The 24,753-nt window shown below is 48.4% G+C and overlaps 1 protein-coding gene and 1 long non-coding RNA gene across 3 annotated transcripts in view; one reads left to right on the top strand and one right to left on the bottom strand.

Annotated features, from left to right (window-relative positions):
* Positions 1 to 24,753, bottom strand: part of LOC309537026 — a 163,954-nt gene that overhangs the window by 80,235 nt on the left and 58,966 nt on the right. The window lies entirely within an intron of this gene.
* The window catches only part of PRKD2 (protein kinase D2), a 65,515-nt gene that overhangs the window by 25,250 nt on the left and 15,512 nt on the right, over positions 1 to 24,753 (top strand). For both annotated transcript variants that reach the window (XM_082230977.1, XM_082230978.1), the window contains exons 2-9: positions 2,878 to 3,016; positions 10,425 to 10,556; positions 15,058 to 15,212; positions 16,854 to 17,055; positions 17,488 to 17,568; positions 18,366 to 18,513; positions 20,152 to 20,269; positions 23,206 to 23,283. In XM_082230977.1, coding sequence (XP_082087103.1) covers positions 2,878 to 3,016; positions 10,425 to 10,556; positions 15,058 to 15,212; positions 16,854 to 17,055; positions 17,488 to 17,568; positions 18,366 to 18,513; positions 20,152 to 20,269; positions 23,206 to 23,283 — 1,053 coding nt within the window. The remainder of the gene's footprint in view (positions 1 to 2,877; positions 3,017 to 10,424; positions 10,557 to 15,057; positions 15,213 to 16,853; positions 17,056 to 17,487; positions 17,569 to 18,365; positions 18,514 to 20,151; positions 20,270 to 23,205; positions 23,284 to 24,753) is intronic.

Here is a 24,753-nt window from a genome sequence, read left to right as displayed (position 1 = left end):
GGGACCCCTGACCATTAGGTCTAGTCGTGACTGACTCTGGGGTTGCGGCGCTCATCTCGCTTTATTGGCCGAGGGAGCCGGCGTACAGCTTCCGGGTCATGTGGCCAGCATGACTAAGCCGCTTCTGGCGAACCAGAGCAGCGCACGGAAATGCCCCTTACCTTCCTGCCAGAGCGGTACCTATTTATCTACTTGCACTTTGACGTGCTTTCAAACTGCTAGGTTGGCAGGAGCAGGGACAGAGGAACGGGAGCTCACCCCGTCGCGGGGATTCGAACCGCCAACCTTCTGATCGGCAAGTCCTAGGCTCTGTGGTTTAACCCACAGCGCCGGGTTATAAAGACTAGGACTAGCTGCCTGAGAAACAGTTTCTATCCAAATGCGATTTTGGTTTTAAACGCAGTGTAAGGTAGTCTCTGTGGGAGTATATTGTATTCAATTATGGGATATCAGACTTTTTAGGGGGTCAACCAAGCTGGGATAGCAGGCTTGTTGCTTTTTGAACGTCTCATGTAGATTTTTTCAGTTTCGTTGTTCTGTATGGGACAATGACAATAAAGATTATTGTATCGTATCTGCCATGGATGCTTTAGCTGAGATTCCTGCTTTGCAGGGGGTTGGACTAGTTGACCTTTGGAGTTCCCATCCGACTATATGATTCCATGAGCTGAAAAGCTCTGTTTTAGCAACAGTTTTTCCATGGAAACTGCTTGGTGCCACAGGAGCAGCCCAGAGCCTTGCGCTGCGGTTCCCAGACGCCCGACAAACCAGCTGGCTGCTGGGCGCTTGGGACGTGCCGCTGGCAGACTTTCACTGCGGGCGGAACGACCCACCCATCAATCACATGGCCTCATAGTGACATTGGGTGACTGGCTGCCCCACTCACCTGTCAAAACCAGCCTGCGGGGCGGCAACGGATGAGGATCCAGCCCCCTGGCACAAAATAAAGTTTCTCCACCTAACCAAACTGTCATGCTTTCGACCCGTTGCTTCAGCCGAGCCGCTGCCCAATCAGTGGAGGCCAGGCGAGCTGAAATCTCGTCGGCCCGCATTTTTAAGACCTGCCTCGAGTCCTGACGCATCAGTGACTCGCCCCGAAGACAGGACCATCTGTCTTTCGGTTTCTGAAAGTTTCCCCGCCTGGCTGCCCAGAGCACATTGTTACTCACTGGGGAGCAACCCTGTTTGTAGCCAGAGTCAGCGCAGAGTATTGCTTTGGATTTTAAAAGTTTGCCGCTGCTGCGATTGACCTCCGGGTACACAAAGGGCTCGAACCTGAAACCACCGCCAACTTGCAGTGACTTGTCTCTCTTTCCCGTCTCCCTGCGGTGTCCCAGGAATGAACCTGCTTCTTTCACCGCAACCCTGTTCAAACAGCATTCTGACTGCGCTGGAGTTAACTGAGCAACGCCCAAGTGCATTGAAGTGCATAGAAAGGGGGAGGGTGTCTTATTGAAATTAAATAAAATGTACAAAACAAGTTATAAATGTTGGAAACGTGAAGAAAAAGAAGGATCTTTTTATCACATCTGGTGGGAATGTAAGAAAGTGAAAAGCTTTTGGGGAATGATATATAATGAGATGAAAAAGATGTTGAAATATACATTTATAAAAAACAACCAGAAGCATTTTCACTTGGCATTGTAGGGGAGGATATTAACAGACAGGATAGTAAACGGTTTTTATATCCAATAAAGGCAGCAAGAGTCTTATTGGCACAGAAATGGAAACAAGAAGAATTACCGACGAAAGAAGAATGGCAGACGAAATTTATGGACTATGCAGAATTAGACAAGATGACAGGAAGGATTTGAAACCTTCGGGTCCAGAGATTCTCAGAGGACTGGAGCAAAATATTTGAACTATTTGAAATGCAATTGTAATAACCAGATTACACTAGCAGGATTGCAAGACATTTTGAAAGGAGGACTATGCGAAATATTGCAGAGAAAATTATGAAGAGAATTATTGGTTAAGGATTATTAAAAGTAATAATGAAATTAATGAAATGTAGATTAAGTGATAAAGATTGAAAAGTCTTCAGATGTGGTTGATCCAAAACATTGCATAAGATAAGAAAATATATTACAGTGGTGCCCCGCAAGACAAATGCCTCGCAAGACGGAAAACTCGCTAGACGAAAGAGTTTTCCGTTTTGGAGGTGCTTCGCAAAACGAATTTCCTATGGGCTTGCTTCGCAAGACGGAAATGTCTTGCGAGTTCCTGCGGGTTTTTTCCCCTCCCCCCCCTTTTTCTAAGCCGCTAAGCCGCTTATCGGCTGATCCGATAAGCCGATAAGCCGCTAAAAGCCGCTAATAGCGCTAATCCGCTAATCCGTCAATGGGCTTGCTTTGCAAGACGAAAAAACCGCTAGACGAAGAGAATCACAGAACGGATTCTTTTCATCTTGCAAGGCACCACTGTATATGAGTTTTGGAAATTATATGTAAAAATAATATAATAAAAATTAAAAAGAAAGAAAGGGGAGGGCTGTCTGTTTCTTTGACTGAGTCAGGAGCCTTGCTAATCCTAATACCGTTTGCGAACTAAACCCAATCCTGGTGGGACTTCCTAAAGTTGGGAGAGGGATGAACTGGGCTGGGGTCTGTGTGGTGTGGTGTAGCGAGAGCGGTACCTATTTATCTACTTGCACTTTGACGTGCTTTCGAACTGCTAGGTTGGCAGGAGCAGGGACCGAGCAACAGGAGCTCACCCCGTCGCGGGGATTCGAACCGCCAAACTTCTGATCGGCAAGCCCTAGGCTCTGTGGTTTAACCCACAGTGCCACAAACACAAAATAAATAGAGCAAAAACGAAGAGTGCCATGGAGTTGTTTTCCCTGGCTCTCTCTATCCACCTCTGTCTATTTCTCTGCAGTTCCCCGAGTGCGGCTTCTACTGCCTCTACGACAAGATTCTGCTGTTCAAGCACGACCCGTCTTCGGCCAACATCCTGCAGCTGGTCCGAGCCGCCAGCGACATCCAGGAAGGCGACCTGGTGGAGGTGGTGCTCTCAGGTGAGCTGCCTTAGCGGAATCATGAACTGGCTCGGCTGCGGGTCCCGCGTGGCAGCGGGTTGGGCTAGATGACCTTTGGGGGTCTCCCTTTCCATCTCGAAAATTCTATGATTTGAAGGGAACGTGCATTTACTCCTCTCCTTGTTTACTTCCTACAGCAACCCTGGGAGGTAGCCTAGGCTGAGAGGCGGCGGCCGGCCCCCTAAGGCCGCCCAGTTTTCATCCCCCAAAAGTTTTTGATTTGAGTTTCTACTGAAATGATGCTGCACGTTGTATTTTAATCTTGTTTTTAAATTGTATTTGAATCCATTGTTTTTATACCTGGTTTTTGCCGCCCTGAGCCCAGTCTTGGCTGGGGAGGGCAAGGTATTATTATTATTATTATTATTATTATTATTATTATTATTATTATTTATTTATTAGTTAGCTTCATGACAGGATTTGAAGCCTGGTCTCTGCCAAGTCCTCCCCCCCCCCCACTATTGCTTCCATTGCTTCATGGGACTTTCCATTTTTATTTATTTTTTAATAAGTTTTTATTGTTAAAATAATTCAGCATTAATACACACATATTGCGAATATACAAGCATACAAACAGACATTTCATACAATCCTTCAATATACACAAACATACCTACATTCAGTCCCACAGATAATTCCTTTTCCCACTGCCATCCCTCACCCCTCACCCCACCTTTGTGCTAGACTTCCAATCTACTCGATTTCTTTCCACTTCTATTACTTTCTTTCACACACCTTTAACCTAATTTCATGCTTCTTTTTCTATTACACATTGTTATCCACCTTATTTAGCATTTCATTGTTAAAAACGGAACTTGTTTATTCTAATAGGAGTTCTGATTTTTCAATATGGTTTTGCAAGTATCCTTTAAACACCTTCCAATCCCTGTCTATCTTCTCTTTTGAGATCCTCCCAATTTATCCCATTGTTTTGGATATATTGTATTACTCCAATAATTTGGCAAGCCACTCTATTTTTGTCGGTATAATACCACTTTTCCAATTTTTCGCAATCGGTAGCCTTGCGGCTATTGATTATTATTATTATTATTAGTTAGCTTCATGGCAGGTTTTGAACCCTGGTCTCTGCCAAGTCCTGGTGCAGTGCTGCAACCGTTTCAGCACGCTGGTTCCTTAGCAAAGGCTGGCACAGTCCTCCATCTCTCTGTCTCTCTGTATTTTTCTCTCTCCTGGCCTAGATCTCTCGCTTGCTGGAGGCGGCAGGTGATGTTTTTTGAATCCGACGCCCAGGCAACGGAGCAGGATGTGGGTTTTGGGTACAGACAACCCCTTTCCTCCACTTGGGGGAAGGGCGGTTGAAGGTGCTTCCTGGCGGATCTCCTCTTGCACCCGAGGGACCCAGGGCACTTCCTGCCTACTTGGGTGGGGCTAGGGAAGCCCCCAGAAACAGCTGCTTCTGCCTGGGGCGAAAATCAGAGAAACCCAGGGTCATAGCTGTCAACTTACAGATTTGAAAATAAGGGACCAGCAGCCAAAATAAGGGATTTTAGTCAGCCAGTTAAAAGGGACCAGATAATTTTGGAGAGCAGCGCCGGTCTTTAGCCCTTCGTTTCCAGTTGCTGCTCAAGACACCAGCCGATGAAACAGTGCAGTTAAATAACTACAAGCAGCAACCACTTTCTGCGCAAAACGAAGTCCAAGCTGCGAAGATGCTGCTGCAGTTCTGCATCTTTTCTCTCGTGCTCCATCTGCAGCTCTCAGTTCCATCAGGCGGGGCGGGAGGAAGGGGGGGGCGGAAATAGCGCCCAAAGTAAACCCGCAGATCAGACCATCTATGCTAGTCTACCACTACAAATCTATGGGAGAAGCGCTTGCAGTCCTTCCTCCGCTTTCCCCCTCTATGCTTAGCCCTTGGAACACCTGCCCACGCCTACGCCTCCTCTCTCTGAACTGCTTTCTCCATGGTTCCCCTCGCTCTCCTCTCAAGGCTCCTCAGCAATTCATAGGCTGCCCATCTCATCTGGTTCCTTCAGCGGCACAGCCGCAGTACGGCCTAGCGGGAGCGGGCACGGCGGTGACGGGCAGAGGGGAGGCCCCAGGCAGAGACGCTCAGTTCGGCGGCCGCGAGGAGGATGGTGGCGGAAGGGCCCGAGGCTCCCGCCAGTCCCAGCGAGGAGGGGTTCCCGGGGGCCGAGGCTGGTGAGAGGAAGCCGGAGGGGGGCAGGCCGGGCAGCCAAGCAACACAGTTGGAGCCTCCCTCCTCCCTGGCCGGCAGGGAGGGAAGGAGAGGAGCTGCTTCCTTTGAAACCCGGGAAGTTTAAGGGACATCCATCAATAAGGTACAGCAGCGGGACATGGCACTGGGATAAAGGACTGTCCCTCCAAATAAGGGACACTTGACAGCTATGCCCAGGGTGGGTTAGCCTCCCGCTGCTCCCTCATTTCCACTTCACAACAACCCTGTGATGGAGGCCGGGCTTGAAACATGGCGACTTGGACAAGGTCTCCCAGAGGCCCACTCATTTCTAAACTATTTCAGCTGGGGCATGTGGGATGGGCTCCTAAACAGGGACAGGCTATCCTGAGACAAGAGTGTCTCTGAGAGAGTGCAGAGTGCCTTGTTTCCCTGTCCGCTTTTAAATGCCTGGCCTGGCAGCCCTTGATAAAATGATTTGCAACATCCTCGTGAGATACCAGGTTAGACTGGGAGTGGAGTTCAGTCAGTGGCACCCAGCTAGCGTTGTGCCTGGAGTCAGAATTTGAATCCGGGTCTCCCAGGACGGATGATTTAATTCAGTTCTGTCAGATAACCTGCACTATTCCAGCCTCTCAATCTAGAATCCCCACTTCCTGAAGGGCGCTAAATCACACCCTATGCCTGTTTTCATGCAATGGTAAGTTCCTAAAGAAGCCTTCGCCAGATGTGTTGGACTACAATTCCCATCAGCCTTAGCCGGTGCAACCGATGGTCAGGGATGATGGGAGTTGTAGTCCAAAAAATTTCGAGGGCTCCAGGCTGCTGACCTAAACAAACCGCATTCAGCTGAGAATAAAACCTTGGCACTTTTGTAGACTTTTATCTTCTCGTTCTGTGGCAGATTATCAGAAGACTGATAACTCTGAGGGGAAGAGTCATAGCTCAGCGTTACAGCATCTGCCTTGCGTGCAAAAGCTTTTTCCACCCCAAGGGCCAGATCCCCTCCTGGGCAAGCCCCCGGGGGCCATATGTCAGGTGGGTGGGGCCTGGGACAAAAGTGGGCGGAGCAATTGATGTGCCTCCTCCCTTTGCCTCATTCCAAAGCCCTTGCGAAGGGCCAGGTGGTCTGGAGAATGTTCTGGGGGTCCGGCAGTGATAATGGGAGGGCTTTATTTTCCCCCTCCCTGCTTTGAAATTCCCTAGCTCCACTTTACAAAGTACAGTGGTGCCCCGCAAGACGAATGCCTTGCAAGACAAAAAACTCGCTAGACGAAAGGGGTTCGCGGTTTTTGAGCTGCTTAGCAAGACGAATTTCCCTATGGGCTTGCTTCGCAAGACGAAAACGTCTTGCGTTTTTTGCAAGTTTGTTTCCTTTTTCTTAACACCGTTAATACAGTTGCGACTTGACTTCGAGGAGCAACTCATAGAACGCGGTGTGGTAGCCCTTTTTGAGGTTTTTGGTGATTTTTGAAGCTTTTCCAAAACTTTTCCGACACCGTGCTTCACAAGACGAAAAATTCGCTAGACGAAAAAACTCGCAGAACGAATTAATTTCGTCTTGCGAGGCACCACTGTAATTAAAGAAACAACAAATGAACTGGACTTCTTGGCAGGTTTTGAATAAACATACACAAACTTTTTACTGGTAATATTTAGATAGATAAATTAAGTGTCTTTACAATTTTAGAATATGCAGAGAATAACATGTGCTGAAAAACCAGAGCTGAGGGAAGTTTTGGGGGTGGGGTTGGGAGGGCAGGTTTTATTTTTGGGGGAGGGGGTAGGGAAAAAATGGGGGGGGGAATGAGGATGATGTGTTTTTGATAAATAGTTATGTCGAAATTTCTAATAAAAAATATTCAAAAAAGAAAAAGAAAAAAAAGAAATCCCCTAGCTCCACTGTGCTCCGTTAATCCTTGAAATTGAATTGCTGCTTCCCTTTTTTAAAAAACCCCTCTCACCTTCTGAACATGGCAAGAATCAAGGCAGATAAAAGAAGGGGCTTATTCACACATGAACCTACGGAACTCCTTCCTGCAGGAGACAGTAGTGGATACCAGCTAAGATGGCTTTAGAAGAAGATCAGATAAATTCAAGAATTTGTGGCTACATACCATGGATCATGAATCATAGATTCGTAGAGTTGGAAGGGACCCCTGTGGTCATCTAGTCCAACCCCCTGCAATTCAGGAATCTCATCCCTGGCAGATGGCCATCCAACCTCTGCTTTAAAACCTCCAAGGAAGCAGAGTCCACAACCTCCTAAGGGAGTCTGTTTCACTTTCAAAAAGCTCCTACTGTCAGAAAGTAGTTCCTGATGTTTGGTCGGAATCTCCTTTCTTGTAATTTGAAGCCATGAGTTCGAGTCCTACCCTCCAGAGCAAGCGAAAAGCTTGCTCCCTCATCCATGTGCCAGCCCTCCTCTCTCTCTCTTTTTTTAAAAAAAATTTTTATTAGCAATTTCAACATTACAAATTATCAAACCATATAATCACTTACATTATTTCCCCCCTTCCATCCCTCTCCCCCCCCGAGACTTCCCTCAGCTCCTCTCTCTGATTTCTCAGCACATATTATTCTCTGCATGTTATTAAATTATACATATCCTTACGTTATCTGTCTATCATGTTATCAACCAATAAATTGTGTGTATGTTTATTCAAAACCTGCCAAGGAGTCCAGTTCCTCTTGTTGCCTTTTTAGATAATTTGTAAAAAGCTCCCATTCTTCCTTAAAGTCACAGTTGTCATTGTCCCGCAATTTGTATGTCAATTTAGCCAACTCTGCATAACTCAACAATTTTTCTTGCCACTGTTCTTTCGTTAGGATTTCCTCATTCTTCCGTCCTGTTGTAGCATACATAAATAGATTCCTGGTTTTTCTTGGCAGGTCTTGTCCTACAATCCCTAACAAAAATGCTTCTGGTTTTTTTTTTTTTTACAAATGTCATTTTAAAGTGCCAGCCCTCCTCTCGGTCTCCTCTCTCCCCTGCTAAACAACCCCAGCTCCTTCAACTGTTCCTCATCCAGCTTGACTCTGCCCCCACGGTGAGAGGGAGTGAACACTTCTGAATATCAGTTTCTGGAAGTTGTGGGAGAGTCGCTCTACGATTCGATATCTCTATTGTCATTGACCCATACAGAACAATGAAATTGAAAAATCTACATAAGACATTCAAAAACCCCTAAAAACTCTGAAACCCCATTTTAAAATACAATATTCTCCCATAGAGACTCCCTATACTGCGTTTAGGGACGTGGGTGGCGCTGTGGGTTAAACCACAGAGCCTAGGACTTGCCGATCAGAAGGTCGGTGGTTCGAATCCCCGTGACGGGGTGAGCTCCCATTGCTCGGTCCCTGCTCCTGCCAACCTAGCAGTTCGAAAGCACGTCAAAGTGCAAGTAGATAAATAGGTACCGCTCCAGCGGGAAGGTAAACAGCGTTTCTGTGTGCTGCTCTGGTTCGCCAGAAGCGGCTTAGTCATGCTGGCCACACGACCCGGAAGCCGTCTGCGGACAAATGCCACCTCCGTCAGCCAATAAAGCAAGATGAGCGCCGCAACCCCAGAGTCGGTCACGACTGGAGCTAATGGTCAGGGGTCCCTTTACCTTTACCTATACTGTGTTTAAAACCAGAATTACATTTGGGTAGGAACTGTTTCTCAGGCGGCTAGTCCTAGTCTTTATAACCCTGTACCTTCTTCTAGAAGGCAGAAGCTGAAAGAGATCATTTCCGGGGTGCGCACTATCCTGCGCTATCTTTGCAGCTTTCTTATGGCACCTGGAAGCATAGATTTGATCCAAGGTGGGAAGAGTGCACCCAGTTATTCTCTCTGCAGTCTTTACAACCCTGGACAGCATTGTTTTTCCCCTGACCGTGCAGCTCCCAAACCACACACACAGACCATAAGTTAATACACTCTCCACAGTACAATGGTAAAATGCCATCAACAGGTCCTTTGAGAGATTGTTTTTCCAGAGGATTCTCAGAAAATATAACCTCTGCTGTGCTCTCTTCATCAGGTCTTTGCTGTTTTCTCCCCAGGTTAGGTCATCTCTTAACTCCATTCCCAGAAATCGAAACACCGAGACCTGTTCCACGCACTTCCCCTCAATAATAAGTGGCCGAATATTCAATTTACATTTCCTAAAGTCCACAATAATCTTTTTTGTTTTCTTTAAGTGAAGGAGTAAGTTCTTTTTCCTGCACCACTCCCCCAACTGCTCAACTTCCTTCCTATAGGCCGCCTCCCCCTCTCCAGCAGTGATTAAACCAACCACCGCTGTATCATCTGCAAACTTAATTATCTTATTCCTGGGGTATTTGGGGGCACAGTCAGCTGTATAGAGCGTATATAAAAGCGGGCTCAACACACACCCCTGCGGCGTCCCCGTATTCATGATGAGATCCGCAGAGACCTGGGAACCAATCTGACCCTTTGGGAACGGTTTGATAGAAAATCTAATATCCACCTGCACAAACACGGTGGAAGTCCCAGGTCTAATAATTTGGGCACCAATCTATGCGGAAGAATAGTATTAAATGCAGTACTCTAGTACTCTGATCCTGCCATAGCTGTCAACTTACAGATTTGAAAATAAGGGACCAGCAGCCTCAAAAATAAGGGATTAGCAGCCAAAATAAGGGATTTTCTGGGCACAGGTATGTTCGACTTCTGAGCCCCTCCCAGCCAAAGGCAGAAAGCCCAGCCAGCAACCAAACAAAGCCTCAAGCGGTGGTTCCCACAGCGCAGCAACCCAGCAAAGGGGATGCAGCAAGGAAAACCACCGTCACCTCTCCGCTGGGAAGTGCTGAGCAAAGGCGAGTCCCCAGGCAACGCGGCCGATTTGATCAGCACAAGGCATGCAAGCTCCACCCCCCAGTCGTTCTTAGACTCCTTGTTGGGTGAGCAACGCAGCCAAGCAACCCAGTTGGAGCCTCCCTCCTCCCTGGCCGCCAGGGAGGGAGGGAGAAGAGCCGCTTCCTTTGAAACCCGGGAAATTTAAGGGACAATATCAATAAGGGACGGCAGCGGGACACGGCGCTGGGGTAAGGGACTTTCCCGCCAAATAAGGGACGGTTGACAGCTATGGATCCTGCTCTGCGTGCTTCCTTTCGGGGCATCTGGCCACTGCGGGGCCAGGATACCGGACTGTATGGGCCAGGGGCCTGATCCTGCAGGCCTCTTCCAGTGTTATTCTAAGCACCTTCCTCCTCCTCCTCTCCTAGCTTCCGCCACTTTTGAGGACTTCCGGATCCGACCACACGCCCTCAACGTGCACTCCTATCGTGCTCCGGCTTTCTGTGACCACTGCGGCGAGATGCTCTTCGGATTGGTACGCCAAGGTCTCAAGTGCGATGGTAAGGCTCCCTCTTTGATTTGATTTTTTTGCGGGAAGGCAGAGGGTTTTTTGTCTGCCAAGACCCGGGTTGGCATTTCCTCCCAAGGCATAAAGACTTACTTGGATCAATTGCCCATTTTGTCCCTGAAGACCTCTCCCCTGGGGGTGGGGAACATGTGTGCCCTCCCAAGATGTTGCTGGACTACAGTTCCCATCAGGCTCAGCCAGTTTGGCCTATGCCCAATGGTGATGGCATGGGCGTTGCCAAGAGGGGGGTAGGTGGGACAGCTGCCTCCCATAGATCAAGCAAAACAATAGAAATACTTAACTAACTGATCATGTCGGTTTTGACCCCCCCCCAACATAAATCCTGGCTATGTCCTTGGATGATGGGATTTGGAGTCATGGGCTCCCTCAAGAGTAATACACGTGTCGATTATTATTTTTTATTTCTTTATTTCACTGCAAGAAAACTCTGCATTAAATTGTGGAAACTGAGCCACTTTTAAAATATTTGCTTTCCTACCTCACATATTCTACTCTGCTTTTGCTAGCTGTTAGAGTGGAAAGCGGGGACGTGGGTGGCGCTGTGGGTTAAACCACAGAGCCTAGGACTTGCCGATCAGAAGGTCGGCGGTTTGAATCCCCGCGATGGGGTGAGCTCCCGTTGCTCGGTCCCTGCTATTGCCAACCTAGCAGTTCGAAAGCACGTCAAAGTGCAAGTAGATAAATAGGTACCGCTCCGGTGGGAAGGTAAACGGCGTTTCCGTGCGCTGCTCTGGTTCACCAGAAGCGGCTTACTCATGCTGGCCACATGACCCGGAAGCTGTACACCGGCTCCCTCGGCCAGTAAAGCGAGATGAGCGCCGCAACCCCAGAGTCGGTCACGACTGGACCAAATGGTCAGGGGTCCCTTTACCTTTACCTAGAGTGGAAGGCGAGGCAAGACTTTCCCCCGACAGCCGGGAGCCTTCTCTTATTTGGTTGCCCTGCCAGACGCCCAGCAATTTTCTTGCTGGCACATTTCCAAGGGTATCATGAGGTCTAGAAACATCCTTTTAAAAAAGAAAAAAAGGACAGCTGAGAATCTGCTGCCCAAAGAAAATAAAATAAAATACTTGGTACCTGTAGAAAAATGACATATCGGGGAGAAGAGGATGGGGGACACCCTCTCCTTGAAACATTAGGTTTGTTTTGCCCCCTGTTAAGTGTGCCTCCTCCTGCCATCCCTAGTGGCGCAGTCCGGACGCAGCTTGGCCACTTGGCCTGCTGTTTGGGAGCAGCGGCCCGGAGCGTTCCAGTCTCCCACGCAGGGGCCGCTGCCCTTGGGCTCTTGCTTTTGACCTCCAAAACCACGTGAGCCTTTGAGCCACATGCTCTCACTCTGCACCTGCCCCCAGGGCCCTGGCAGGACACGACGCATTGGGCTTTTAGGCCATTACGCTGCTTAATGCTTAATCGAAGGCGGAAAACCTCGCCCTCCCACCAGCCCCTTCCACTGCTCGGTTCCCATGTGGTTTACAAAGCGTTTGGGAACGCAGGGAACTGCCTTTATACCGAGTCACGTACTTCAGTATTTCCTATTCTGGCTGGCAGCAGCTCCCCAAGGATTTCACACGGGGGGGGGGGTTTCTCTTCCAGGCCTACCTCTCCGGGGATCAAACCTGCAATAATAATAATAAATTTTATTTATATCCCACCCTCCCCAGCCGAAGCCGGGCTCAGAGCGGCTAACAACAGTAAAACGATAAAACATTCTAAAATCATTTCATTATAAAATTAATTCCAATCAAATTAACGGCAACCATTGGGCTAGAAGTTCTGTGAGGATTGCCAAAGAACAGCTCTGTCTTGCAGGACCTGCGGAAAGATGTCAAGTCCCGCAGGGCCCTTGTCTCTTGTGACAGAGCGTTCCACCAGATTGGAGCCGCAGCCGAAAAAGCCCTGGCTCTGGTTGAGGCCAGCCTAACCTCCCTGTGGCCTGGGACCTCCAAGATGTTTTTGTTTGAAGACTGTAAGATCCTCTGTGGGATATACCAGGAGAGGTGGTCCCGTAGGTACGAGGGTCCTCGGCCGTATAGGGCTTTAAAGGTTAAAACCAGCACCTTAAACCTGATCCTGTACCCCACCGGGAGCCAGTGCAGCTGGTATAGCACCGGGTGAATGTGATCTCGCAGCGAGGACCCCATAAGGAGTCTCACTGCGGCATTCTGCACCCGCGGGAGTTTCTGGGTCAGTCTCAAGGGCAGCCCCACATAGAGCGAGTTACAATCATCCAGTCTGGAGGTGACCGTCGCGTGGATCACAGTGGCTAGGTCAGGGCGAGAGAGGTAAGGAGCCAACTGCTTAGCTTGGCGGAGATGAAAAAATGCCGCCTTTGTTATAGCTGTAATCTGCGCCTCCATAGAGAGGGAGGTATCGAAGATTACACCCAAACTCTTAACGGACGGTGCTGGCACTAATTGCGTCCCCGCAAGAGATGGGAGTTGCCCCCCCAATCCCATATCGTCCTGACCCCAACCAAAGGACCTCTGTCTTCGAAGGAGACATCCTGCCCTGAGCCTTTCCCCGCATCCGAACATAGAAAGGTGGTCCATATGGCTCCGTCTTGTCTACACTGACTGGCAAAAGCTCTCTGGGATTTTCAGGAGCCTGCCCCAGCCCTGGAGGTGCCAGCGTTGGAACCAAGGGCCGCTGCCAGTCCGTGTAGGGAATAGGGAGCTACATAGCCCCCAATTCCTCTTCTCTTTGTTATCAGAATAACTAAATTGTTGTTTTTTGTACCCCGCGCATCTGACTGGGGTTGCTCCAGCCACTCTGGGCAGCTTCCAACATAATATAAAAACACAACAAGACTTCAAACATTAACAAATTACGCTAGTAGGATTGCAAGAAGTTTTGTAAGGAGGACTATGTGAAATATTGCAGAGAAAAGTATGCAGAGAACTACAGTGTTACCTCAGGATGCGAACGGGATCTGTTCTGGAGCCCTGTTCTCATCCCGAATGGAACGCAAGACGGGTTGCGTTTCGGTGCTTCTGCGCATGCGTGTGACATAATTTTGACAGTTTGCGCATGCGCGCGCGCCGAAACCCGGAAGTAACTCCGTTACTTCTGGGTCACCACGGAGCGCACCCCGAATTTGCCTAGCCCGAAGCGTATTCATCCCAAGGTATGGCTGTATTAGTGAAGGACTATCAAAAGTAATAGTGAATTTTTTTAAAAAAATTCATGTAAAAATTAATAAATATATATTTCAAAGACTTCAAACATTTAAAACCTCCCTACACAGGGTGACCTTCTAAAATTTGTATAGTTATTTATCCCCTTAACATCTGGCGGGAGGGCGTTCCACAGGGCGGGCGCCACCACCGAGAAGGCCCTCTGCCTGCTTCCCTGTAACCTCACTTCTCACAGGGAGGGAACCGCCAGAAGGCCCTCGGAGATGGACCTCAGTGTCCGGGCAGAACGATGGGGGTGGAGACGCTCCTTCAGGTATACTGGGCCTTTGAGGCCGTTGAGGGCTTTAAAGCTCAGCACCAACACTTTGAATTGTGCCCAGAAACATACTGGGAGCCAAAGTAGGCCTTTCAGGACCAGTGTTATGTGGTCTCGGCGGCCGCGCCCAATCACCAGTCTAGCTGCCGCATTCTGGATTGGTTGTAGTCTCCGAGTCACCTTCAAAGGTGACCCCACATAGAGCGCATGGCAGTAGTCCAAGCAGGAGTATAAAACTATACTCGGGTTAAGTACTTAATTCGTTCCGGAGGTCCATTCTTAACCTGAAACTGTTCTTAACCTGAAGCACCACTTTAGCTAATGGGGCCTCCTGCTGCTGCTGCGCTGCCGGAGCACGATTTCTGTTCTCATCCTGAAGCAAAGTTCTTAACTCGAGGTACTATTTCTGGGTTAGCGGAGTCTGTAACCTGAAGCGTGTGTAACCTGAAGCGTATGTAACCCGAGGTACCACTGCACATAAAATTTCAATTATATCAGCATTTAATTGTTCTTTAATGATTGTCCCTGCTTCCCATGTTTCTAGCTGTTCTTATTTTCTTTATCTGTAAGCCACCTTGAGTCCCTTGTCATTGTAAACAAATGCATAATAAAAAGAATAATTGATGATAACGGGCGAAGGGGACGGCCGGCGGTGCGCGCGCAGGAGGGTCTCAGGGCCGCCTTGGGATGGCCTGAGGGGAGAGCGGAGCGTCGCCGAGAGAAGGAGCGATGAGTGGTCGCGGGGGCCGGTTTTCTGGCTTGCTGTCTGCTCAGTCGCTGCCATGAACTCCCTGGTGTTCCTCTGCTCTCAGAAGGTTGTTGAACCCCAGGTCCATCTGCCGGACGCCGACCGGGTCCAGGAACTCCAGCAGCCCCACGGTGCTGGCGATGGACAGCTCCTCTGCCCGGAAGTCCCGGCACCTCAGCCGCAGGGCATTGTAGCTCTCTCCTGCCTCTCTGTGCTGTTTCTGCTGCCAACCTCGTGACCCTGCCATTTTTGACGCTCCTAATCTTCCACCCAGGCTGTGGGCTGAACTACCACAAGCGCTGCGCCTTCAGCATCCCCAACAACTGCAGCGGAGCCCGGAAGCGCCGTCTCTCTTCCACCTCCTTGGCCAACTCCCAGTCCCTGCGCCTCTCCATCACGGACTCCTTGCCCTCCAGCTCCGAAGATCTGGTGAGTGCACATGCGCCCCCTGCTGGCTGCATAGCTGTCAAGCGTCCCTTATTTGAAGGGACAGCCCCTTATTCCAGCACCATGTCCCGCTGCTGTCCCTTACTGATGGATGTCCCTTAAATGATGTCCCTTAAATTTCAAAGGAAGCAGCTCCTCTCCCTCCCTCCCTGCCGGCCAGCCAGGGAGGAGGGAGGCTCCAACTGTGTTGCTCACCCAATAAGAAGTCTAAGAACGACTGGGGGGTGGAGCTTGCATGCCTTGTGTGTGGCTAGTTAATGCAAGCTGAGGGGGTTTTTGAATGCTGGACGCCATTTTGTAGCACGTGCTGCTGCAAACATTGCAGTGCAAGGCCAGGCCGGGGAGCCATCTTAAGTTGAGGCTGCATAGGCCTTGTGGTGCATGTGATTCAGATTCTATTCAGTTGAACCTCTAGTTACAAAGTTGGTTGGACAGTGTTCTCGAAGCGACCAGCATGAGTTTGACCAGACTGCAGGAGGACAGGAAGACTGGAGTGCCTGGAACAGGTGAAGCTGCAGGTCCCTTATTTTGGCTGCTGGTCCCTTATTTTCAAGGCTGCTGGTCCCTTAAACCACAGAGCCTAGGACTTGCCGATCAGAAGGTCAGCGGTTCAGGGTGAGCTCCCGTTGCTCGGTCCCTGCTCCTGCCAACCTAGCAGTTCAAAAGCACGTCAAAGTGCAAGTAGATAAATAGGTACCACTCCGGCGGGAAGGTAAACGGCGTTTCCGTGCGCTGCTCTGGTTCGCCAGAAGCGGCTTAGTCATGCTGCCCACATGACCCGGAAGCTGTACGCCAGCTCCGTCCGCCAATAAAGCGAGATTAGTGCCGCAACCCCAGAGTCGGGTACGACTGGACCTAATGGTCCAGTCCAACCTTTACCTTGGTTTACGAACTTAATCCGTTCCGGAAGTCTGTTCTTAAACCAAAGCATTCTTAAACCAAAGCTTTCTTAAACCAAGGCATGCTTTCCCATAGCAGTGGGGGACTTAATTTACAGATGCAACACACTCAACATGTTCTGCTTCCAAGGCAAAGTTCACAAACCAAAACACCTACTTCCGGGTTTGCAGCGTTCTTTATCCAAGTTGTTCAGAAACTAAGCTGTCTTAAACCAAGGTACCACTGTACTACGACAACGACGATTTGAAACAACATTAAAAACAGTGTAAAGCAAAGCACAGTCATGGCTGTGGTGCGATGGATCAGTCTGAGTGGTTATTTAACCAGAAGGTTGGTGGTTCGAGCCCACACAAGGATGGCATTGCAGGGGGTTGGACTAGATAACTCTTGGGGGGTACCTTCCCTGAATTATACATGCTTCTTTCTCCTCTCCTTCACTCCGCGCCACTGCTGCTTACTTGCTTAAAACAGAAGCATGGAGCTACTTCAAAGAGCCCTTTTGCAAAGGGCTTAAACCTCCATACTCATCAGCTGATGAGTGGGGATTAAATCTTGCCTTGGCTGCACAATCCTATTTCCCACTGGAACAGGGTACTCAGTGAATCGGGTGGGTCCCAAACATAACACCTCAGGGTGGAGATGGTGTTCTTCTATGCCCTGGCGGTTTGCTCAGAGCTGATCCTTCTCCCTCCGGCTCCCCTTTCTCCCCCTCCCTCCTCACAGACTCGGAGCCTGATAGAGACCTTCCCCCGCCGGCTGACTTCCTCCACCTACATCGGCCGCCCCATTGAGCTAGACAAGCTCTTCCTCTCCAAGGTCAAAGTGCCCCACACCTTCCTCATTCACTCCTACACCCGGCCCACCGTCTGCCAGTACTGCAAGAAGCTCCTCAAAGGCCTCTTCCGCCAGGGCCTCCAATGCAAAGGTGAGGAGGGGGGGACGGGACCCCGAGGGAGGGATCTGGGCCTCCCATCTGCCTTGGGTTGGGGAACTTCAGCCGTGGTTCTCCAGGACTTGTTGGACTGCATCAATAAAACTTCCAGCACGTTTGCAAAGCTAAGCAGTGTCCGGTGTAGTTCCAAATTGGGTGGGAGACTGCCTTGATATTCCTGCATTGCAGGGGGTCAGACTAGATGACCCTCGGGTCCCTTTTATGATTCTTTGACTACAACTCCCACCATCCCCAGCCAGCTTTGCCCCATGTTCAGGGATGGGGCAGTGCCAAGGCAGGACATTTGCAGGTCCTTTATTCCAAGTCTGGCTATTGGTCCATTTAGACCAGAATCCTTTGCTTGAAAGTTTTTAACCTGCTGCTGATCTTCCACCCCGCCTTGCCTCCTTCCCCAACTCCTTCCAGATTGCAAGTTCAACTGCCACAAACGTTGCGCGACTCGGGTGCCCAATGACTGCCTGGGGGAGACGCTGTTTAACGGCGGAGGTGAGTGACGGCCGCTGTTCTCGTTGTGTAGAGGTGGCTGGAGGGGAGGGACCTGGTTTTAACTCTTGAGATGGGTGTGGCTTAGCTTAGGACCCACCATTTCAATGTGTGTCGATCATCTGGGTAAGGCTTCTGTTTGAGCCTCCAGAAGCTGAAACAGAAAGGTTGGGTTGGCTCAAAGCTCTTTGCAAAAGTACTCTTTGAAGAAGTTTTTTGTAGCCAAGGAGGCAAAGAGAGGAGAAGGAAACCCTGAATTGTACAAGCGTCTTTCTCCTCTCCTTCACCCCGCGCCACTGCTGCTTACTTGCTTAAAGCAGAAGCGTGGAGCTGCTTCAAAGAGCGCTTTTGCAAAGGGCTTTAACCTCCATGCTCATCAGCTGATGAGTGGGGATTAAAACTTGCCTTGGTTGCACAATCCTGTTCCCCACTGAAAACAGGATGGTAATTAATTAATTATAGTAACAACCATTGTGTCTTCTCGCCCATCATCTGACATCACCAGTGATGCCGGCTGATTGACAGGTGGGTGTGCCTTGAGGGGGAATAGCCTTGTGGGCCAAATTGAACACCCAGGCATAGCAAGATGGCCCAACAGCCGGATGCTCCCCAACCCTGGTCTACCCTGATTGGCAGCAGCTCTTTACAGTGCCAGACTGGAGGCTCTCCCAACCCTACCTGGAATAGAACCTGGAACCTTCTGCACACAAAGCCAGATGCTCTACTGCTGAGCTACGGCCTTGCCCCAATGATTGGAGAAGTCTTGGGTATATTTTATTCCTCTCCTATGACCCTCCCAGATGTGCAGATGGAAGAAGCCAGCGACCTCAGTGAGGCCGACAAGAACTCGCTCATGGATGAATCGGACGACTCTGGAATCATCCCCGGCTCCCATTCAGAGAATGAGATGAGGATGGGCGAGGACTCAGACGACAGCAAGTCCCGGGGGTGAGGAAGGGCCAGCCCTGAAACCACAGCTTCATTTTCTTTCCTTGGGTCCTGTATGGGGTTTCCCTTCATGGCTGGATCCAACCTTTCACTCCCCTTACAGAAGCTGCAATGTTTGTTAACGTTCCGTTGCTGCTGATCTGGCACTGAGAATGAATGGCTTTCATGGTCTAGATTTCTTCACAAGGCTATAAGGCAAAGATAACTCGCATCCTCTCTCGAAAAGGTTTCTCGGTTTCCCCGTCCATCTCTCCCATGATTTCATTACACTTTCCCCCCTTTTTTTCCTTCAAAAGGAAAAGTTCTCTAGCACAACCTCTGTCCTCTACCAGTGCTAAGACTACAATTCCCATAAGAACAAACTGGGGGTGATGGGAGTTGTAGTCCAAAATATTTGGCATAGCAATTTCTCCCCTGGCGTTCCCAAGAATCCCATTTTTTCTAGTATTTTATTTGTTCATGTCCATTATAAAAATGGTTATTGAGGCTTGGCCCTAGAGTCCCCCTTTTCCTCTACGCTCGTACTGCCGGTGACGCCAGAGGGCTTTGTTGACATAAGACTCAGAGACCTGGGTTTGAATCCCCCACGTAGCCGCCAAGCTCACTAGGTGACCGTGAAGCTGTCACCAATTCTCAGGCTTAACATTACCTTACAGGGTTGGGGGGAAGATAAACTGTGGTGGGGCAAATCTCACACATGCCACCCAAACCACCTTGAAGGGAAGCTCAATAGGGTGACTGTGGGCTTGTCACCATTTTTCAGGCTAGCCTACCTTTGTTAGGAAGACAAAATTGATCATTTGGTCAGGGAGAAGACCAAGAATAAAACATAAGGTCTTAATAGATACTAAGGAAAGGGGAGGCTTTGGTCTCCCCGACTTAAAATTATACTATGAGGCTGCTTGCTTCTCATGGATGAGGGACTGGTTCCTTTTAAGCAATACGGATGTACTAGATATAGAAGGGCATGACATCCAGTACGGGTGGCATGCGTACTTAAATTATAGAGTACACGAGAGTTTTACATAAGAACGTATATAGAGTACATAAGAGTTGGAAATTATATTATATGCCCTATAATGTAATATGATAATGTATACCTATGTGACATAAGAACGTTAATTTTAAAAAAAAAGGAAGACAAATAGGGGTTGGGGAAAAATTCACGGTATGAAGGGCAGGATAAAAAAATTTGAGGAACAGTCATTACCTCCCAATCCTCACCTCCTGCTTTCATGGCATAGCTTTAGACACCAGGCAAAATTTTTTTTCTTCATTCAGGTGTGTTTATTATCTTGTATTTTTATGTTGCGGACGCCCTTGAGGTTTACGGATGAAGGGAGGTATACAAATTCAATTTTTAAAAAAAGTTCTATTGCCTTTTAACTGTGGGTGGGAGGGAGGAGTTACTGTTTTGCTTTTACTTGTATTTTTCTTTTATGGTGTTTTCAATTTTGCATTTTTGCCCTGTGGTCTTCAGACGGAAGGCGGAACACGAGTTCAATAAATAATTGTTTAAAAAATCCCGAGGGGCTTCACACGCACCCAGTTTTAGTTGCATCTGTTGTGGCCCTTTACCCGCTCCCTGCGCTTTCAGACCCACCAAATTTAAAGCGCAAATCTTGCCTCTTCTTCCAGATCCATGGGCTACATTCCCCTGATGCGAGTGGTCCAGTCAGTCCGGCAAACGACCCGCAAGTCCAGCACGGCTCTGAAGGAAGGCTGGGTGGTTCACTTCAGCAACAAGGACACCCTGGTGAGTTAGAGGTGTGGGGAGAGTGGGGCGAGACTGGGGTGGGTGGGCATTGAGGCCGGGCCTCTGGAACAAACCCCAACCTCTGAGTACCGCACAGAAATAATAATAATAATTTTTTTTTATTTATATCCCGCCCTCCCCAGCTGAAGCTGGGCTCAGGGCGGCTAACAACAATAAAATAATACAACATTCTAAAATCATTTCATTATAAAATTAATTCAAATCAAATTGATGGCAACCATTGGGCTAGAGTTCTGTGAAGATTGCCAAAGGAGGGGGTCAGGCTGTGCCCTGGCCAAAGGCCTGGTGGAACAGCTCTGTCTTGCAGGCCCTGCGGAAAGATGTCAAGTCCCGCAGGGCCCTAGTCTCTTGTGACAGAGCATTCCACCAGACTGGGGCCACAGCCGAAAAAGCCCTGGCTCTGGTTGAGGCCAGCCTAACCTCTCTGTGGCCCTGGACCTTCAAGATATTTTTGTTTGAAGACCGTAAGGTCCTTCATGGGACATACCAGGAGAGGCGGTCCCATAGGTACAAGGGTCCTAGGCCATATAGGGCTTTAAAGGTTAAAACCAGCACCTTAAACCTGATCCTGTACTCCACTGGGAGCCAGTGCAGCTGGTATGGCACCGGGTGAATGTGATCTCGCAGCAAGGACCCCGTAAGGAGTCTCACTGCGGCATTCTGCACCCGCTGGAGTTTCTGGGTCAGTCTCAAGGGCAGCCCCATGTAGAGTGAGTTACAATAATCCAGTCTGGAGGTGACCGTCGCGTGGATCACAGTGGCTAGGTCAGGGCGAGAGAGGTAAGGGCATTGGATTTATTTTATTTCATAGCACCATCAGTCATATGTTGCTTATGCTTATCCTCGTTCCTCCAACAAAATGTAGGTTTTGTAAGCTCCTTGGGGCATGGGTCTTTCTATTATTCAGAGCACTCTTGCTCTCTCTCTCACTTGCTGCTTCTAGCGATGGAGCGATGCAAGCAAGAAGAATTGGCGCCTTCCTTTCTTGCTTATTGCTCTGATCTTGATTATTGTTATTTATTTATTTCTTGTCCACACCTTCATCCGAAAAAGATCTCTGAGTGGCTTACGCAGAGTCAACCAAGATAAATCCCTACCTGCAGACTTACAATCTAAAAAAAAAAAAAGGGGGGGGGGGAGACACGGCACAGCACGCAAGGAAAAAGGGACAGGGAGGGAAGAGGAAGACGAAGATCAAAATCGAGACTCGGGTACCAATTTCTAAACAGCTGTTCCTATAAGTACCAGTAAGGGTAAGGAGGTGACTGGTGGAGCTGAGCTAAGATAAAAGATAAAACTTTATTTGCATTAGCCAACGAGACACAAGTGGCACTGTGGGTTAAACCACAGAGCCTAGGACTTGCCGATCAGAAGGTCGGCGGTTCGAATCCCTGTGACGGGGTGAGCTCCCATTGCTGGGTCCCTGCTCCTGCCAACCTAGCAGTTCGAAAGCACGTCAAAGTGCAAGTAGATAAATAGGAACCGCTCTGGCGGGAAGGTAAACGGCGTTTCCGTGCGCTGCTCTGTTTCGCCAGAAGCAGCTTAGTCATGCTGGCCACAGGACCCGGAAGCTGTCTGTGGACAAACGCCGGCTCCCTCGGCCCATAGAGCGAGATGAGCACCGCAACCCCAGAGTCGGTCATGACTGGACCTAATGGTCAGGGGTCCCTTTACCTTTACCTTTATAGCAACAGTAAAACATTACAGTATACGCAGAAAAGGAAGTTTGAGATAAAAGCACAATTTAAAGTCCTGAATCAGCCGTCAGTTAGTGGCCCTTATTCTGACTGCCCCTGCTATGAACCTAGCCACCTTTGCTGTTATCTGCTCATTTTGATCTGATAGAAGAAAGGACATTGTGGCAGTGCTTGAGCGCCCTGGGATGGTTAGGACGAGTGGGGTGGTGATCTCATTCCTCAGGTCTTTGTAGAGAGCGCAAGACAGGAGGACGTGTGCCGCTGTTTCGGTGCTACCATCTCCACGGGGGCAAAGGCGTTTCTCAGGCGGGATCTTTTGGAATTGACCCTCAAGTGCCGCAGATGGCAAAACATCCAGTCTTGCAAGTGTAAAAGCACGTCCGTATTTTGGGATAATAAGTTTGTGCAGATATGGGGCCAGAGAATCAAAATGGAAAGGTGGAAAATGAACATACCAAGGGCAGAATTTCTTTATAGTGGCCAGGTTGTTCTGATCCTCGATGTCTTTTAGACGTTGACCAATTAGACTGTTTGCTTTAGTAGGGCCCATAATGAGTAGGTGTTGTGGGGATAGGCCACAAGAGTGAAGTTTTTGATGGACGGTTTTAAGCTAGGCACTTTTATGGGAGTCTTGAAGTACTAGGGATAGCTGAGCTTTTGGACGAGCTGATGAAGTGAGCCCTGCTGTATAACCCACATTCCCTCTTGGATGCTCTAGGGGGCAGTACCCAGAATTTCATTAAAATGCAATGCAATGAAACCTAAAATAAGAGCTTCATAAAACAGCAGGCATCTTAAAACGGCCATCTAGCAGCAGAGAAACCAATTATTCACCTCCGTAGGGCCGTGAGGGAAAAGATAACGTTGCATCTTGACGTCACAGATCTGAGAACATGGTGGGGGAACAACTGTCTCTCAAATGGGAGGGACTCCTACGTCCGGGGTGCCACCTCAGAGAAGGCCCTGCTCCATGCTGTTCCACAGCAGACCTTAGGTGCTGTTGGAGCTGCAAACAGAGCCTCTCCTGCAGCTCTTTGCATGTAGGGCGGCAGATAACCGGATGGCGCATGTCAGTGTATGGAATTAATGCTCTGTGTGTGTAAGTATGAGTGTGAAAGTCTTGCTTTGGGTCCTCAGGATGCTTTTAATGCCTCCTTCAACCCCTGGAATGCCATGACCTGTAAAAACACTTCTTTTCTCTCTTCCCCACTCCTGCAGCGGAAACGCCATTACTGGCGACTGGACAGCAAATGCCTCACTCTCTTCCAAAACAACACCAGCAGTCGCTACTACAAGGTAAATCAGCCATCCCCTAATATTCATTTTTTTAAAAAAAGATATTTATTAAGGTTTCAACATATTACAAAATATGCAAAAAAAACCAACGAAAAAAGAATTAAAGAGGAAAAAACACAGAAGAAAAAAGTAAAAATACAAGATAAAAACAATTAAAAAAACAGATTGGTCTTTCCATGTCTTATCTTTCATTTGCTTGTTTCCCCGACCTCCTCACACCTCCCTTTTTGTATTCCAGTTCAAATTAGTTAGTTCAGCAAATCCTTTCCCTCTTTAATTTTATCTTAATCTCTTATCTTAAAATATAATAACTTTAAATTTTCACCTGTTAACAATCCATTTTTACATATCCCTTTTAACATTGCTGCTTAAAACCACTTAACTTCAGTCCAACATCATTCTAACATTCATTAATTTTGCAGTATTTCTGTAAATAGTCTTTAAATTTCTTCCAATCTTCTTCCACCGACTCTTCTCCCTGGTCTCGGATTCTGCTGGTCATTTCCGCCAGTTCCATATAGTCCATCACCTTCATCTGCCATTCTTCCAGAGTGGGTAAATCTTGTGTCTTCCAATCCTTTGCAATAAGTATTCTTGCTGCTCAGCCATCCCCTAATATTCAGGGTCCCCAGCGTTGATGAAGATGGGGAAGCTGGAGTGGGAGGTGGGATTTATGGGCAGCAACTGCCCTCTTGCAAATATTTCTGAAGCTGAGCCAAATGTCCTAAGGGGGAAGAAAGAACTCTGCCTGCAAGGAAGGCTCGGGGGGGGGGGGGCAAAGGTTTGATTGATCCACAGCTGTGGGGCTCTTGGGAGTTGTAGTTCCAAACATCTAGAGGGCACCTGGTTGGCAAAGGCTCCCCACCTCTTCTTTGCTCCTCCTTTGCGGTCCGAGACAATAGTGCAGTTGCAAATTCAAAAATTTGCATGATAGTCACACCTGCTCACAGCCATGCCTCTTCTAAGATTATGTGATAATCTTATAATTATGCAATTATAATTATAGTTAGGGAGGCATTGCAACGGTCGATGCATCTCTCCCAAACTGCATCTTTCGTGTTTTTTTTAATAATTTTTTTTATTGGTTTTTCACAATTTATATAAACACAAACAATACACAATACAAACAAACAAACACATAAACAAACATGTGTAATTTCAGATCCTTTTTTCTTATACCTTACTTCACCGACTTCCCCGTACCTCCCCTTTCTGCATCCCAATTTCCAAATTTGTTTCAGCAAATCCTCCCCCTTGAATTTATCTAATTTTCCCTTGTTTTCTTTTTTTACTTAATCTTTTACAGCTGTAGTCCCCTTTTTTCTATAACCTCAACATTTTAGCACTCATTAACTTTACAATATTTCTTAAGATAAATTTTGAATTTCTTCCAATCTTCTTCCGCCGTCTCTTTCCCCTGGTCTCGGATTCTGCCAGTCATTTCAGCCAGTCCTATATAGTCTATCACCT

Source organism: Podarcis vaucheri (assembly GCF_965113315.1).
Source record: "Podarcis vaucheri genome assembly, chromosome: 7".
NCBI classification, from domain to species: domain Eukaryota; kingdom Metazoa; phylum Chordata; class Lepidosauria; order Squamata; family Lacertidae; genus Podarcis; species Podarcis vaucheri.
Note: the sequence above shows the minus strand (reverse complement) of the source record. Positions and strands in the feature narration are given on the sequence as shown.